Source organism: Tachyglossus aculeatus, unplaced genomic scaffold (genome assembly GCF_015852505.1).
Source record: "Tachyglossus aculeatus isolate mTacAcu1 unplaced genomic scaffold, mTacAcu1.pri scaffold_234_arrow_ctg1, whole genome shotgun sequence".
Taxonomy (NCBI): Eukaryota; Metazoa; Chordata; class Mammalia; order Monotremata; family Tachyglossidae; genus Tachyglossus; species Tachyglossus aculeatus.
In genome coordinates, this window is record NW_024044949.1 from 51059 (window position 1) to 68561 (window position 17503).

The following is a 17503-nucleotide window of genomic DNA, read 5'->3' on the forward strand; positions in this document are numbered from 1 at the left end:
AGCGCTTAATAAATGCCATTATTATCATTATTATTATTATCACAGTGCTCTGCACACAGTAAGCGCTCAATAAATATAATTGACAATGAATGGCATGCCATCAGCCGCAGGCCGTGGTGACTTCCACCTTCCGGGCAGGGACAAGTCAGTATGACTGAGATTCTACTGGCCAGATTTTTCATCACCTATACCCCCTCACAGGTCTTCCCCCAACAAATCTTGGGCGGACGCAAGAGAGAAGCAGTGCGGCCTAGCAGATAGAGCATGGGCTGGAAGTTAGAGGCCTTGGGTTCTAATCATGGCTACCCGTCTTTTTCATTTTTTTAACGGTATTTGTGAGGCGCTTACTATGCGTCAAACATCGTTCCAAGCCCTGGGCACAGTCCCTGCATTTCCTGGGGCTCATAGACTGAGCAGGAGGGAGAACAGGAGAAGTGAGGCACAGTGAAGGTAAGTGACTTGCCCAAGGTCACACAGCAAGCAATTGGCAGAGCTGGAAATAGAGCCCAGGCGCGTGCTCTTTCCAATGGGCCAGGCTACTTCTCTTCTGGGTGATTTGGGGCAGGTCGCTTCGCTTCTCTGGGCCTCAGTTCCCTCATCTGTAAGATGGGGACTGAGACTGTGAGCCCTGTGTGGGACGGCGACTGTGAGCCACCCAATTTTCTTGTATTCACACCAGATCTTAGTACGGTGCCCGGCACATAATGTGAGCTTAAGAAATACCATAAAAAGAGAGATAAAAGGCCTGATCCTCGCCTTCAAAGACTTCCCTGTCTAATAGGCTGGATAGGCAAAATGTCATTGACAGATGGAAGGAGAAAAGAATGGAACAGTGGATATGTGGATGACAAGCAGTGTGGCTCAGTGGAAATAGCCCGGGCTTTGGAGTCGGAGGTCGTGGGTTCAAATACCGGCCGCACCAACTGTCAGCTGTGTGACTTTGGGCAAGTCGTTTAACTTCTCTGTGCCTCAGTTACCTCACCTGTAAAATGGGGATTAAAATGTGAGCCCTCCGTGGCACAACCTGATCACCTTGTAACCTCCCCAGTGCTTAGAACAGTGCTTTGCACATAGTAAGCGCTTAACAAGTACCATCATCATCATTATTATTATTAAAGGGGGCAGGCGCGGGTGTCAGAGGTCGTGGTTGCTAAACCCGGCTCTGCCACTTGTCAGCTGTGTGACTTCGGGCAAGTCATTTAACCTCTTTGTGCCTCCGTTACCTCATCTGTAAAATGGGGATGAAGACTGTGAGCCCCACGTGGGACAATCTGATTACCTTCTATCCCCCCACAACGCTTATAACAGTGCTTGGCACATAGTAAGCGCTTAACAAACACTATCGTTATTATTCTTAGTGGTTGATAATCATATTTTTAGTGCTTAACTTGTGCAGAGCACTAAACTGAGTGCTGAAGAGCGCAACCTATAAAAGAGTTGGGAGACATGTCCCTGCCCGCAAGGAGCTCACCGTCTACGGGGGAAACATAGATTAATCAGTCATCCGATCGGAGACATTTATTGAGCGCTTACTGTGTGCAGAGCACTGTCCCAAATGCTTGGAGGACTACAATATGAAAGAGTTGGTAGACATGTTTCCTCAAGGAGCTTACAGTCTAGAATAATGAACGTTACCTTCAGCATAAATATCCCGAGGGTCTGCGGATGCATTAAGTCTGGAGCTGGTCACTGACAGGTGGTTGGAAGAAGTGAATTAGCTAAATCCTCCTCGAGAAGGTGGAATTCCAGAGGGTTTTGGACGGTGGGATATCTTCGGCCTGGGGAATTGAAAAGGGTGAATTTCCAAGCCAAAGGGAGGCTGGGAGCCAGAGGTGGAAGGAGGAAGCGTTGAAAGTGAATCACGGTAAGAAGGTTCTTTTTGAAAGGTTGGTTGAAGAGAGCGGATAATGAGAAGAGTTAGAACAGGTGGATGTAACTGAAGCCAGTGAAATCAATCCAACTACAATCCGTTATTCCTCTAGACTGTACGCTCGTTGTGGGCAGGGACTGTGACTGGTTATTATTCTATTGTACTCTCCCCACCATTTAGTACAGTGCTCTGCACACAGTAAGCACTTCATAAATATTACTGAACGAATTCATTTTCCACTTTACGGGAGCTGCTGTAATCAGGTTCCCTGTGCTATAAGCTGGTGTGTGTGTGTTGTGTGTTTATGTGTGTGAATACAAAGTATTGGGGAGTGGAAGCAGCGAACAAGTTCAGGCAGCGGGGAGGATTGAAGACAAAGATAGAAAAAGATCTCTCTCCAGACTGTAAACTCGGTGTGGGTAGGGAACGTGTCTGAGGCGGGGACGATCTCAGGGATTCCCTTTAAATAATGTGAAAATCTGGATCTTTCCTTATCCCTGCTGGATATGAAACTCCAAGATCATTTTGAATTCAATTACTGCCTCCTTTCCATAGAGAATCCCCAACAAATATCTTGTCAGTTTCTTCACTCTTTAATGGGCTGTGACTTTCGCTCTTCCCTCATCCACTGCAGAAAGTCCATGCTGCTTTCCAAAAATGCCCAACATCTCCACGGTGACGGAATTCCTCCTGCTGGGATTCTCGGAGGTCCGGGAGCTGCAGCTGGTCCACGCCGCGCTGTTCCTCCTGGTCTACCTGGCGGCCCTGACGGGGAATCTCCTCATCGTCGCCGTCACCGCCCTCGACCGGCGCCTCCACACCCCCATGTACTTCTTCCTCAGGAACCTGTCCGTCCTCGACCTCTGCTACATCTCCGTCACCGTCCCCAAATCCATCCACAACTCCCTGACCGACCGTAGTTCCATCTCCTTCCTGGGCTGTGCCATCCAGCTCTTCTCGGTGGTCCTGTTTGCCGCCTCAGAGGTGTTCATCCTCACGGCCATGTCCTACGACCGCTACGCCGCCATCTGCCTTCCCCTGCGCTACGAAGTCGTCATGAACGGACGGGCCTGTGGAAGGATGGCGGCCGCCTCGTGGCTCACTGGGGGCCTTTTGGCAGTAATGTGTTCAGCTGCGACGTTCTCCCTGTCCTTCTGTGGGTCCAACATCGTCCCGCAGTTTTTCTGTGACATCCCCTCCCTGCTGAAGATCTTCTGCTCCACGGACCATGTCGCCGTCGACGTGAGCGTCACCGCTGGGGCAGTGTTAGGCTTCCCCGGCTTCATTCTCGTCATCTTCTCGTACGTGTGCATCTTCCGGGCCGTGCTGAGGATGCCGGCCGCCGAGGGCCGGGCCAAAGCCTTCTCCACCTGCCTGCCCCACCTCGCCGTCGTCACTATTTTCATCTCGGCGGCGGCATTTGTCTATCTCAAGCCGTCCTCGGAATCCTCCTCGATCGTGGATCTGCTGGTGTCCGTGTTCTACTCCGTGGTGCCCCCCGTCCTGAATCCCCTTATCTACAGCTTGAGGAACCGGGACATGAAGGCCGCCATGGACAGGATCCTGAAAGGGTCACTCGCCCGGCCTCTGCTCTGGGACAAAATGTCTCCTTCCTTGTGCAAATCATCTCACCCCACCATTTAACCAAGGAATTGCTCTTGGACCTAGCCAGATATTTAGCTGTCCTACAGGGTTCACAGAAAACGCGGGACGTCGATGAATTGTCAAAGTCTGGGAGGGAGGCGGCTAAGACGGAAGCAGGACTGACAATCCGGTTTCGGGGAGGCACCGTGGCCGAAATGAAGGGGAGGCCCTGGAGACTGTTAGCTCACTGTGGGAAGGGAATGAGCTTAACAACTCTGGTAAACTGACCTCTCCCACGTGCTTGGTACTTCCTCAGACAGTAAATCATGTTTGGGGGCGGTTCGAAGCCCTGCTCTGCCACTTGTCTTCTGGGTGACCTCGGGTCAGCCACTTCACTTCTCCGTGCCTCAGTGACCCCATCTGTAAAATGGGGATTAAGACTGTGAACCCCACGTGGGACAACCCGATGACCTCCTATCTACCCCACTGGCCTTAGAACAGCGCATGCCACATAGCAAGTGCTTAACAAATACCATCTTTTTTTAAACTTTTATCGTGGCCTGAAGGAACGGGAATCGCTCTAGACTGTACGATCATCGTGGGCAGGGAATGTGTCTACCAACTCCGTTATATTGAACTTTTCCATGTGCTCAGTACAGCGCTGGGCCTAGAAAAAGTGCTCAATAAATATGACATTGATTGATTGAGACGAGTTCTTATTCTATCTCTGCTACTGGCTTGCTTTGTGACCTAGGGTCAGTGAAATAACATCCCTAGGATCTCTCTTCCTCTTACACTCTGAGCCCCTGTCTGAACTGATTCTTTGGTTTCTACTCCAGCAAGTGGAACAATTTAGTCACACAACGTCTGAATAAATACGATAATGATATCATTATTAGTAGTGACTATGAAAATATAGCGATATGCTCTTTATCATGACTCTGGGGTTGGGAATGAAAGTTGGAAAATGGGAGGTGGTAAGGGAGAAGGGAAGAAAGGTTGAGTGCAGCTCCATCTGTCTTGTCAAATCCATCCTCTCTATAATAATAATAATAATGATGGCATTTATTAAGTGCTTACTATGTGCAAAGCACTGTTCTAAGCGCTGGGGAGTTTACAAGGTGATCAGGTTGTCCCACGGGGGGCTCACAGTCTTAATCCCCATTTTACAGAGGAGGGAACTGAGGCCCAGAGTAGTGAAGTGACTTGCCCAAAGTCACACAGCTGACAAGTGGCGGAGCCGGAATTTGAACCAATGACCTCTTACTCCAAAGCCCCGCTGCTTCTCTCATCAATCCATCTTCCCTTCCTTCCATCCATCTATCCTTCCAACCATTCATCTATCCATCCATCCAGAGCACAGGCTTGGGAGTCTGAGGTCAGGGGTTCTAATCCCAGTTCTGTTACTTGTCTGCCGTGTGACCTTGGGCAAGTCTCTTCACTTCTCTGGGCCTCAGTTCCCTCGGCTGTAAAATGGGGGTTGAGACTGTGAGCCCATGTGGGACAGGGACTTGTCTGACCCAATTGGCTTGTATCCACTCCGGCACATAATAAACCCTTATCAAATACCACGGTTATTATTATTGTTATCATTATTATTAAGGATGGGGAGGGGGGCTTTTTACACAGGCCCAGACCGAGACAATTAAGCACCCTGAGACAGGGAAGTGCAAGGAAGCAGCATAGCCCAGTTGATAGAGCATGGACCTTGCCGTCAGAGGGCCTGGGTTCTAATTCCACCTCCACTGCTTGTCTGCCATGTGACCTTGGGCAAGTCATTTCACTTCTTGCCTCAACTACGTCACCTGTAAAATGGGGATTAAGACTGGAAGTTCTATGCGCGACAGGGACTGGTCCAACCCAACTCGTGGGAACTTCAGCGCTTAGAATGGTCCATGGAAAATAGTAAACACTTACCACGTACCATTATGAAAAAAATAATCAGGGAAGGCCCCGTGGATTTTACAGAGTTTCAGGAAGGAGTGTGGAAGATGGGAAGCCCTGAGGGCTGGTGCATATGAAGGGAGAGGGAATTGCAAGCCAGGGAAAGGTGGTGAGGTAGGGGTCTGAGTCGGGGGAGTTGGGAACGAGGCACAGTGAGAGGGTGAGCTAGGGAGGAATGGAGACTGCAGATGGGAATTCAGTAGGGGAAAATAATGCACATCAATCAATCAGTCATATTTACTGAGCGCTTTCTATGTGCAGACCTTGGTAGTGAAGCGCCTGGGAGAGTATGATATAATGATATAACAGGGTTGGTAGCCACATTTCCTGCCTGTAATGAGCTTCCAGGCTAGAAGGGAATGTCTAAGTTGGATTGTTGCAGATTTCAGCTGGTCCCAAGCCCTGGCATGGCATGAAGCTCCAAACCTCATAGCTTAATCAGAATGCTATTATTAATCACAGAAAGGGAATGATGATTAGTCTGTTGATGTCCCAGGAAAGAGTACCAGAGTGGGAAACACATGGGAATGGGCAGTTACTTAGGTCGTGGGGGCCGGGACCGCGGGGAGCCCACGATCCCGGCCTTCCGAGATTCCCGGATGGTTTGCTGTCTCAGCGGAGTCCCGGGCCCATCGCCCCATGGGGAGTCACCTCAGAAAATAACCCGGCCGCCATCTGAGGGGACAGCGCAGCCAGCCGGGGAGCCGAGAGGGGGAGGGAGGATCCTGACAGCCCTCACCCCTCGCCCAGACCTTCCTGTCACTACTGCCAGGGCCCAGGACCGACGAGATGGAGTGAGCATCTATCTCAGCAGAGTTCGACGCTCCCCAGCCCAGGACAGGCCCGGTGGGTCCGGAGAGGAGCAGGGGAAAGCTGAGGGAAATTTCAATAGGTAACTGGGTTGACTAGGGTGTTGCGGAGAAGGAGGGGTCCACAGTGTCAAAGGCAGCTGAGAGGTCGAGGAGGAATAGGATAGAGTAGGAGCCGTTGGATTTGGCAAGAAGGAGGTCATTGGTGACCTTTGAGAGGGCAGTTTCGGTGGAGTGGAGGGGACAGAAGCCAGATTGGAGGGGGCCCAGGAGAGAGTTGGAGTTGAGGAATTCGAGGCAGCGAGTGCTGATGACTCGCTTTGGGAGTTTGGAAAGGAAGGGTAGGAAGGAGATAGGGCGATAACTGGAAGGGGCAGTGGGGTCAAGAGAGGATCTTTTTAGGATGGGGGAGACGTAGGCATGTTGGAAGTCTGAGCGGAAGTGCTCTATCAACTTTATCACACCATAACAGACACATTCCCTGCCCCTTCTAGAAGAAAAGAAATGAATGGAAAGATGAAGATGCAATTATTGCATGTAATTCTACAGATGAGGAAGCTGAGGCCCAGAGAAGTGAAGCGACTTGCCCAAGGTCCCACCGAGGGAGGATTAGGACCCAAGTCCTCTGATTCTCACTAAGCTATGCTTGGGAGAGTACAATGGAACAGAACTGGGAGATGTGTATGCTCCCGTCAAGGAGCTCAGAGTCAAGAAGAGAACTCCTGGGCCCATCCTTTTTCCACTAAATGAAGATGGACTTGAGTTGATTCCCTCTTGAGTTAAGAGAATTGGGTTTAGAGGGCTGGGAAATGAACTGGGGAAGCTGGTTGGAGGCGGGGGGGATTTTAGCTGTAAAGAATTCAGAAAGAACAGTGCTCTCTCTGATTTTGCGCTGATAAGAGAGGGAGTTCCAGTCTAGGATGGAAACGGGAAAGTCGATCGTGAGTAAAAACAAGACTGTATGCTCACTGTGGGCAGGGACTGTGTCTGTTTATTATTCTAGTGTACTCTCCCCAGCATTCAGCACAGTGCTTTGCACACAGTAAGCGCTTCATAAATATTACTGAACGCATTCATTTTCCACTTTACGGGAGCTGCTGCCATCAGGTTCCCTGCGCTAGAGAAGGGGTGTGAGTGTGTATGTGTGCGTACACAAAGTATCGGGGAGTGAAAGCAGCAAACAAATTCAGGCAGCGGGGAGGGTTGAAGACGAAGATAGAAAATGATCTTCCTCCAGACTGTGAACTCGATGTGGGTAGGGAACGTGTCTGCCGACGGTGTTGGGGTGGCTGAGGTGGGGGACGATCTCAGGGATTCCCTTTCAATCGACCAAAGTACTGTGAAAATCTGGATCTTTCCTTATCCCTGCTGGATATGAAACTCCAAGATCATTTTGAATTCAATAACTGTCTCCTTTCCATAGAGAATCACCAACAAGTGTCTTGTCAGTTTCTTCACTCTTCTCATCAATGGACTGTGACTTTGGCTCTTCCCTCATCCACTGTAGAAAGTCCATGCCGCTTTCCAAAAATGCCCAAGATCTCCACGGTGAAGAAATTCCTCCTGCTGGAATTCTCGGAGGTCTGGGAGCTGCAACTGGTCTACGCCACGCTGTTCCTCCTGGTCTACCTGGCGGCCCTGACGGAGAACCTCCTCATCGTCGCCGTCACCGCCCTCGACCGACGCCTCCACACCCCCATGTACCTCTTCCTCAGGAACCTGTCCGTCCTCGACCTCTGCCACATCTCCGTCACCGTCCCCAAATCCATCTACGACTCCCTGACCGAACGTAGATCCATCTCCTTCCTGGGCTGTGCCACCCAGTTCTTCTCGGTGGTCCTGTTTGGTGGTTCAGAGATGTTACTTCTCACGGGGATGTCCTACGACCGCTACGCCGCCATCTGCCTCCCCCGACGCTACGAGGTTATCAGGAACGGACAGGCCTGTGGGACGATGGCGGCCTCCTCGTGGCTCACTGGGGGCCTGTTGGCAGCAATGTGTTCAGCTAGGACGTTCTCCCTGTCCTTCTGTGGGTTCAACATCGTCCCGCAGTTTTTCTGTGACATCCCCTCCCTGCTGAAGATCTCCTGCTCCAAGGACCACGTCGCCTTCAACTTGAGTGTCACCACTGGGGTAGTGTTAGGCGTCCCTAGCTTCATTCCCATCATCTTCTCGTACGTGCGCATCTTCCGGGCCGTGCTGACGATGCCGGCCGCCGAGGGCCGGGCCAAAGCCTTCTCCACCTGCCTGCCCCACCTCGCCATCGTCACCATTTTCGTCTCAGCGACGCTATTTGTCTACCTCAAGCCACCTTCGGACTCCTACTCGATCACGGATCTGCTGGCGTCCATGTTCTACTCCATGGTGCCCCCCGCCCCCAAACCCCTCATCTACAGCCTGAGGAACCGGGACCTGAAGGCCGCCATGGGCAGGATCCTAAAAGGGTCACTCGCCCGGCCTCCGCTCTGGGACAAAATATCTCCTTCCTTGTGCAAATCATCTCACCCCACCACTTAACCAAGGAATTGCCCTTGGACCTAGCCAGATACGTAGCTGTCTGACAGGGTTCACAGAAAAAGCTGGACGTCGATGAATTGTCAAAGTCTGGGAGGGAGGCGGCTAAGACGGACGCAAGACTGACAATCCGGTTTCAGGGAAGCATCGTGGCTGAAATGTTGGGGAGGCCCTGGGGACTGTTGGCTCACTGTGGGCAGGGAATGAATTTAACAACTCTGGTAAACTGAACTCTCCCCATATAACTATACGCTCTTTAGCATAACTCTTAGGGTGGGAATGAAAGCTGGGAAGTAGGAGGTGGTATGAGAGAAGGGAAGAAAGGTTGACTGCAGCTCCATCTGTCTTAAATCCATCCTCTCTCATCAATCCATCTTTCCTTGCTTCCATCCATCCATCCATCCATCCATCCATCCATCCATCCATCCATTCATCCATCCATCCATCCATCCCTCCATCCAGAGCACGGGCTTGGGAGTCGGAGGTCGCGGGTTCTAATACCAGTTCTGCTACCTGTCTGCCGTGTGACCTTGGGCAAGTTTCTTCACTTGTCTGGGCCTCAGTTCCCTCAGCGGTAAAATAGGGGTTGAGACTGTGAGTCCATGTGGGACAGGGACTTGTCGGACCCAATTTTCTTGTATCCACTCCAGCACATAATAAATGCTTATCATATACCACGGTTATTATTATTGTTATCGTTATTATTAAGGATGGGGAGGGGGGCTTTTTACACAGGCCCAGGCCGAGACAGTTAAGCACCTGAGACAGGGAAGCACAGGGAAGCAGTATATCCCAGTTGATAGAGCATGGACCTGGGCATCAGAGGGCCTAGGTTCTAATTCTGCTTCCACCACTTGTCTGCCATGTGACCTTGGGCAAGTCATTTCACTTCTTGCCTCAACTACCTCATCCGTAAAAGGGGGATTAAGACTGGAAGTCCTATACGGGACAGGGAATGGTCCAACCTGACTAGCGTGTGGGGACTTTGGCGCTTAGAGCGGTCCCTAGAAAATGGGAAACATTTACCATGTACCATTATGAAAAAATTAATCGGGGAAGGTCCCGTGGATTTCACAGAGTTTGGGGAAGGAGTGTGGAAGATGGGAAGTCCTGAGGGCTGGTGGATGTGAAGGGAGAGGGAATTCCAATCAGGGGAAAGGTGGTGAGGTAGGGGTCTGAGTCGGGGGAGTTGGGAACAAGGCACAGTAAGAGGGGGAGCTGGGAAGGGATGGAGAATGCAGATAGAAATTCAGTAGGGGAAGATAATGCACATCCATCAATCGATCTTATTTACTGAGTGCTTACTATGTGCAGACCTTGGTAGTAAGCGCTTGGGAGAGTACGATAGAACAATGTAACAGGGTTGGTAGCCACATTTCCTGCCCATGATGAGCTTACAGTCTAGAGGGGAATGTCTAAGTTGGATTTCTGCAGATTTCAGATGGTCCCAAGCCCTGACATGGGATGTAACTCCACAGAGCATAACCAGAAAGCTATTATTAATCTATTTACTTTATTAATGAAGTGTATATATCTATAATTCTATTTATCTATTTAGATGGCATTGACGCCTGTCTCCTTGTTTTCTTTTGTTATCTGGCTCCCCTTCTAGACCGTGAGCCCGTGGTTGTGTAGGGATTGTCCCTCTCTGTTGCCGAATTGTACTTTCCCAGCGCTTAGTACAGTGCTCTGCACACAATAAGCACTCAATAAATATGATTGAATGAATGAAAGAATGAATCACAGAAAGGGAATGATGATTAGTCTGTTGAAGGAGTCCCAGAGTGGGAACCGCACGGGAATGGGTAGTTATTTAGGTTGTGAGGGCCGGGACCACAGGGAGAGCACGATCCCGGCCTTCTGAGATTCCCGGACAGACAGCCGTCTCAGCGGAGCCCCGGGCTCGTCCTCCCACGGGGAATCTCCCAGGAAATAACCCACCATCGTCTGAGGGGACGGCACAGCCAGCCAGAGAGCCGAGAGGGAGAGGGAGGATCCTGACAGCCCTCACCCCTCTCCCAGACCTTCCTGTCATCCCCACCCGTGACCAGGACCGACGAGATGGAGTGAGCCCCTCTCTCAGCAGAGGACGAGGTTCCCCAGCCCAGGACGGCCCCGGTGAGTCCTGAGAGGAGCGAGGTAAAGCTGAGGGAAATTTCAATAGGGAACTGGGATGACCAGGGTCAGAGTCGCAATTTCTCTAAATTAGAAGCAGTGTCGCTTAGTGGAAAGAGCACGGGCCCGGGAGTCAAGAGGACCTGGGTTCTAATTCATTCATTTCAATCGTATTTATTGAGTAGTTTCTGTGTGCAGAGCACTGTACCAAGCGATTGGAAAGTACAATTCGGCAACAGATGGAGACAATCCCTACTCAAAAACGGGCTCACGGTCTAGAAGGGGGAGACAGACCACAAAACACAACAGGTAGACAGGCATCAATAACGTCAAAACAGATAAATAGAATTATAGATATATATACGCATCACTAATAAAATAAATCGAGTAATAAATATGTACAAATATACACAAGTGCTATGGGGAAGGGAAGGGGGTGGAGCAGAGGGAGGGGAGGAAGGGCAGAAGAAAAGGGGGGCTCGTTTCTGCACAGAGACGATCCGGGCAGCGGCGTGAAGTATGGATTGAAGTGGGGAGAGACAGGAGGATGGGAGATCGGAGAGGAGGCCGATGCAGTAATCCAGTCGGGATAGGATGAGAGATTGAACGAACAGGGTAGCGGTTTGGATGGAGAGGAAAGGGCGGATCTTGGCAATTTTGCAGAGGTGAGACCGACAGGTTGTGGTGAGGGATTGGATGTGAGGGGTGAACCAGAGAGCGGAGTCGAGGATGACACCAAGGTTGCGGGCTCGTGAGACCGGAAGGATGTTAGTGCCATCCGCAGTGATGGGAAAGTCAGGGAGAGGGCAGGGTTTGGGAGGGAAGATAAGGAGCTCAGTCTTGGACATGTTGAGTTTTAGATGGAGGGCAGACATCCAGATGGAAATGTCCTGAAGGCAGGATGAGATGCGAGCCTGAAGGGAGGGAGAGAGAGCAGGGGCAGAGATGTATATTTGGGTGTCATCAGCGTAGAGATGATAGTTGAAGCCGTGGGAGTGAATGGGTTCACCGAGGGAGTGAGTGTAGACAGAGAACAAAAGGGGACCGAGAACCGACCCTTGAGGAACCACTACAGTTAGGGGATGGGATGGGGAGGAGGAGCCCGCAAAGGAGAGCGAGAATGAAGGGCCAGAGAGATAAGAGGAGAACCGGGAGAGGACGGAGTCTGTGAAGCCAAGGTCGGATAGCGTGTTGCGGAGAAGGGGCGGGGGGAGGGTCCACAGTGTCGAAGGCAGCTGAGAGGTCGAGGAGGATTAGGATAGAGTAGGAGCCGTTAGACTTGGCAAGAAGGAGGTCATTGGTGACCTTTGAGAGGGCAGTTTCGGTGGAGTGGAGGGGACGGAAGCCAGATTGGAGGGGGCCCAGGAGAGGGTTGGAGTTGAGGAATTCGAGGCAGCGAGTGCTGATGACTCGCTTTGGAATTTTGGAAAGGAAGGGTAGGAGGGAGATAGGGTGATAACTGGAGGGGGCAGTGGGGTCAAGAGAGGATCTTTTTGGATGGGGGAGACGTGGGCATGTTTGAAGGCAGAGGGGAAGTGTTCTGTCCACTTTATCACACCGTACCAGACACATTCCCTGCCCCTTCTAGAAGAAAAGAAATGAATGGGACGATGAAGATGCAATTATTGCATGCCATTTTACAGATGAGGAAGCTGAGGCCCAGAGAAGTGAAGCGACATGCCCAAGGTCCCACAGCAGCAAAGGGACAGAGGGAGAATTAGGACCCAAGTCCTCTGACTCCCATTAAGCTATGCTTGGGAGAGTACAATGGAACAGAGCTGGGAGATGCGTATGCTCCCGTCAAGGAGCTCAGAGTCAAGAACAGAACTCCTGGTCCCATCCTTTTTCCACTAAATGAGGATGTACTGGAGTTGATTCACGCTTGAGTTAGGTGACGTGAGTTTAGAGGGCTGGGAAATAGTTGGAGGAAGGGGAGATTTTAGCAGTAAAGAATTCAGAAAGAACTGTGCTCCCTCTGATTTTGAGCCAGAAAGGGAGGGAGGTCCAAGCTAGGATGGAAACGGGAGAGTCTGTCATGAGTGACAACAAGACTGTACGCTCGTTGTGGGCAGGGACTGTGTCTGTTTATTTTTCTAGTGTACTCTCCCCAGCATTCAGTACAGTGCTCTGCACACAGTAAGCGCTTCATAAATATTACTGAACGAATTCATTTTCCACTTAACGGGAGCTGCTGCAATCAGGTTCCCTGTGCTAGAAGAGGGGTGTGAGTGTGTGTGTGTGTGTGTGTGTGTGTGTGTGTGTGTGTGTGTGTGTGCGTACACAAAGTACTGGGAAGTGAAAGCAGCGAACAAGTTCAGGCAGCGGGGAAGGTTGAAGACGAAGATAGAAAAAGATTTCCCTTCAGACTGTGAACTCGATGTGGGTAGGGAACGTGTCTGCCGACTCTGTTGGGGTGGCTGGTGGGGACGATCTCAGGGATTCCCTTTCAATTGACCAAAATAATGTGAAAATCTGGACCTTTCCTTATCCCTGCTGGATATGAAACTCCAAGATCATTTTGAATTCAATAACTGTCTACTTTCCATGGAGAATCACCAACAAATGTCTTGTCAGCTTCTTCACTCTTTAATGGACTGTGACTTTGGCTTTTCCCTCATCCACTGCAGAAAGTCCATGCCGCTTTCCAAAAATGCCCAACATCTCCACGGTGAGGGAATTCCTACTGCTGTGATTCTGGGAGGTCCGCGAGCTGCAGCTGGTCCATGCCGCACTGTTCCTCCTGGTCTACCTGGCAGCCCTGATGGGGAACCTCCTTATCGTCGCCGTCACTGCCCTCGAGTGACGCCTCCACACCCCCATGTACTTCTTCCTCAGGAACCTGTTCGTGGCCGATCTCTGCTACATCCCCCCCTCGTCCCCCTCTCCATGCCCCCATCTTACCTCCTTCCCTTCCCCACAACACCTGTATATATGTATGTACATATTTATTACTCTATTTATTAATTTATTTATTTATTTTACTTGTACATATCTATTCTATTTATTTTGTTTTGTTGTTTGGTTTTGTTCTCTGTCTCCCCCTTTTAGACTGTGAGCCCACTGTTGGGTACGGACTGTCTCTATATGTTGCCAATTTGTACTTCCCAAGCGCTTAGTACAGTGCTCTGCACATAGTAAGCGCTCAATAAATACGATTGATGATGATGATCTCCGTCTCCGTCCCCCAATCCATTCACAACTCCCTGACCGACCTTAGAGAAATCTCCTTCTTATATTGTAGAGCATAGGTCTGTCTGGTGATTTTCTTTGCAGGTACAGAATATTTTATCCTCACGGCAATGTCCTACGACCTGTATGCCGCCATCTGCCTCCCCCTGAGCTACGAGGCCGTCATGAACAGAGGGGCCTATGGGAAGACGGCGGCCGTCTCGTGGCTCACCTCTGGTCTGTTTGCAGTAATGTGTTCAGCCGGGATGTTCTCCCTGTCCTTCTGCGGGTCCAACATCGTCCGGTAGTTTTTCTGTGACGTCCTCTCCGTGCTGAAGATCTCCTGCTCCAAGGACCATGTCGCCATCGACGTGACCGTCGCCGCTGGGGTAGTGTTAGGCGTCACCTGCTACATTCTCATCGTCGTCTCGTACGTGCGCATCTTCCGGGCCGTCCTGAAGATGCCGGCTGCCGAGGGCCGGGCCAAAGCCTTCTCCACCTGCCTGCCCCACCTCATCGTCGTCACTGTTTTTGTCTCGGCGGCGGTATTTGGCAGCCTCAAGCCGCCCTCTTACTCCTTCTCGATCATGGATCTGCTGATGTCCGTGTTCTACTCCATGGTACCCCCCGCCCTGAATCCCCTCATCTACAATCTGAGGAACCGGGACATGAAGGCTGCCATGAGCAGGATCCTAAAAGGGTCACTCACCCGGCCTCCGCTCTGGGAGAAAATGTCTCCTTCCTTGTACAAATCATCTCACCTCACCACTTAACCCAGGAATTGTCATTGCACCTAGCCAGATGCTTAGCTGCCCTACGGGGTTCACAGAAAACACGGGACGTCGATGAATTGTCAAAGTCTGGGAGGGAGGCGGCTAAAACAGAAGTAGGACTGACAATCCAGGTTCGGGGAGGCATTGTGGCCAAAAGGAAGGGGAGGCCCTGGAGACTGTGGGCAGGGAATGCGTTTAAAAACTCTGGTAAACTTAACTCTCCCCATATAACGTTATGCTCTTTAGCATGACTCTGGGGGTGGGAATGAAAGTTGGCAAATGGTAGGTGGTATGGGAGAAGGGAAGAAAGGTTGACTGCAGCTCCATCTGTCTTCTTAAATCCACCCTCTCTCTTCAATCCATCTTTCCTTCCGACAATCCATCTATCCTTCCAAGCATTCATCTATCCATCCATCCATCCATTCATCCATCCATCCATCCATCCATCCAGAGCACGGACCTGGGAGTCAGAGGTCACGGGTTCTAATCCCAGTTTTGCTACTTGTCTGCCGTATGACCTCGGGCAAGTCTCTTCACTTCGCTGGGCCTCAGTTCCCTCAGCGGTAAAATAGGGGTTGAGACTGTGAGCCTGTGTGGGACAAGCACTTGTCTGACCCAATTGACTTGTATTCACTCCAGCAAATAATTAACGTTTATCAAATACCACGATTATGATTATTGTTATCATTATTATTAAGGATGGGGAGGGGGACTTTTTACACAGGCCCAGGCCGAGACAATTAAGCACCCTGAGACAAGGAAGCACAGGGAAACAGCATAGCCCAGTTGATACAGCATGGACCTGGGCATCAGAGGGCCTGGGTTCTAATTCTGCCTCCACCGCTTGTCTGCCATGTGACCTTGGGCAAGTCATTTTACTTCTTGCCTCACCTACCTCATCTGTAAAATGGGGATTAAGACTGGAAATCCTATGCGGGACAGGGACTGGTCCAAACTGACTAGCTTGGGGGGACTTTAGTGCTTAGAGCGGTCCCTAGAAAATAGGAAACATTTACCATGTACCATTATGAAAAAATTAATCAGGGAAGGTCCCATGGATTTCATAGAGTTTCGGGAAGGAGTACGGGAGATGGGAAGCCCCGAGGGCTGGTGGATAAGAAGGGAGAGGGAATCCCAAGCGAGGGAAAGGTGGTGAGGTAGGGGTCTGAGTCGGGGAAGTTGGGAACGAGGCACAGTGAGGGGGGAGCTTGGGAGGGATGGAGAATGCAGATAGAAATTCAGTAGGGGAAGATAATGCGCATCCTTGAATCGATCTTATTTATTGAGTGCTTACTACGTGCAGACCTTGGTAGTAAGAGCTTGGGAGAGTACGATATAACAATGTAACAGGGTTGATAGCCACATTTCCTGCCTATGATGAGCTTACAGTTTATAGGGGAATGTCAAAGTTGGATTGCTGAAGATTTCAGATTCATTCATTCATTCAATCGTATTTATTCTTTCATTCATTCAATTGTATTTATTGAGCGATTACTGCGTGCAGAGCACTGTACTAAGCGCTTGGGAAGTACAAGTTGGCAACATAGAGAGAGGGTCCCTACCCAACGATGGGCTCACAGTCTAGAAGGGGTCACAAGCCCTGGCGTGGGATGAAACTGCAAACCTCAGAACATAACCAGAACGTTATTATTAATCTATTTACTTTATTAATGATTTGTATACATCTATAGTTCAATTTATCTATTTAGATGGTATTGATGCCTGTCTACGTGCTTTGTTTCATTGTCTAGCTCCCCCTTCTCTACTGTGAGCCCGTTGTTGTGTAGGGATTGTCTCTGTTACCGAATTGTACTCTTCCAGTGCTTAGTACAGTGCTCTGCAAACAGTAAGCATTCAATACATATAATTGAATGAATGAATCACAGAAAGGGAATGATGATTAGTCTGTTGAAGGAGTAACAGAGTGGGAACCACACGGGAATGGGTAGTTATTAAGGTTGTGAGGGCCAGCACCGCAGGGAGCCCACGATCCCGGCCTTCCGAGATTCCCGGCCGGCCGACCGTCTCAGCGGAGCTCCGGGCCCGTCCTCCCACGGGGAATCTCCCAGGAAAAAATCCGCTATCGTCTGAGGGGACGGCGCAGCCAGGCAGAGAGCCGAGACGGGGAGGGAGGATCCTGCCAGCCCCCATCCCTAGCCCAGACCTTCTTGTCACCCCCATCTGCGTCCAGGACCGATGGGATGGAGTGAGCCTCTCTCTCAGCAGGGGTCGACGCTCCCCAACCCAAGACGGGCCCGGTGAGTCCGGAGAGGTGCGAGGGAAAATTGATGGAAATTTCAATAGGGAACTGGGGTGACCAGGATCAGAATCGCAATTTCTCTAAATCAGAAGCAGTGCCGCTTAGAGGAGAGAGCACTGGCCCGGGAATCAAGAGGACCTCGGCTGTAATTCATTCATTCAATCATATTTATTGAGCGCTTACTATGTGTAGAGCACTGTACTAAGGGCTTGGAAAGTACAATCGGCAACAGATAGAGACAATCCCTATCCAACAACGGGCTCACAGTCTAGAAGGGGTAGACAGTCCACAAGAAAAAACAAGTATACAGGTGTCAGGGCTATGAACAGGGGAAGAGAGCTAGTTTGGGGAGGACGTGGGCATGTTTGAAGGAAGAGGGGAAGTGCACTATCCAGTTTATCACACCACAACAGACACATTCCCTGGCCCTCCTAGAAGAAAAAAAGTGAATGGAAAAATGAATATG

The 17503-nt window shown here is 50.5% G+C and overlaps 1 protein-coding gene across 1 annotated transcript; it reads left to right on the forward strand.

Annotated features, from left to right (window-relative positions):
• The first annotated feature begins 2527 nt into the window (after positions 1 to 2527).
• LOC119923735 (olfactory receptor 14A2-like) lies at positions 2528 to 16987 on the forward strand. Its single transcript, XM_038743012.1, has 8 exons — positions 2528 to 3441; positions 6149 to 6192; positions 8063 to 8152; positions 8492 to 8571; positions 10744 to 10787; positions 14177 to 14252; positions 14343 to 14434; positions 16969 to 16987. Exons 1-8 carry the CDS (start codon positions 2528 to 2530, stop codon positions 16985 to 16987), a joined length of 1359 nt encoding a protein of 452 aa, XP_038598940.1.
• Positions 16988 to 17503: the final 516 nt, after the last annotated feature.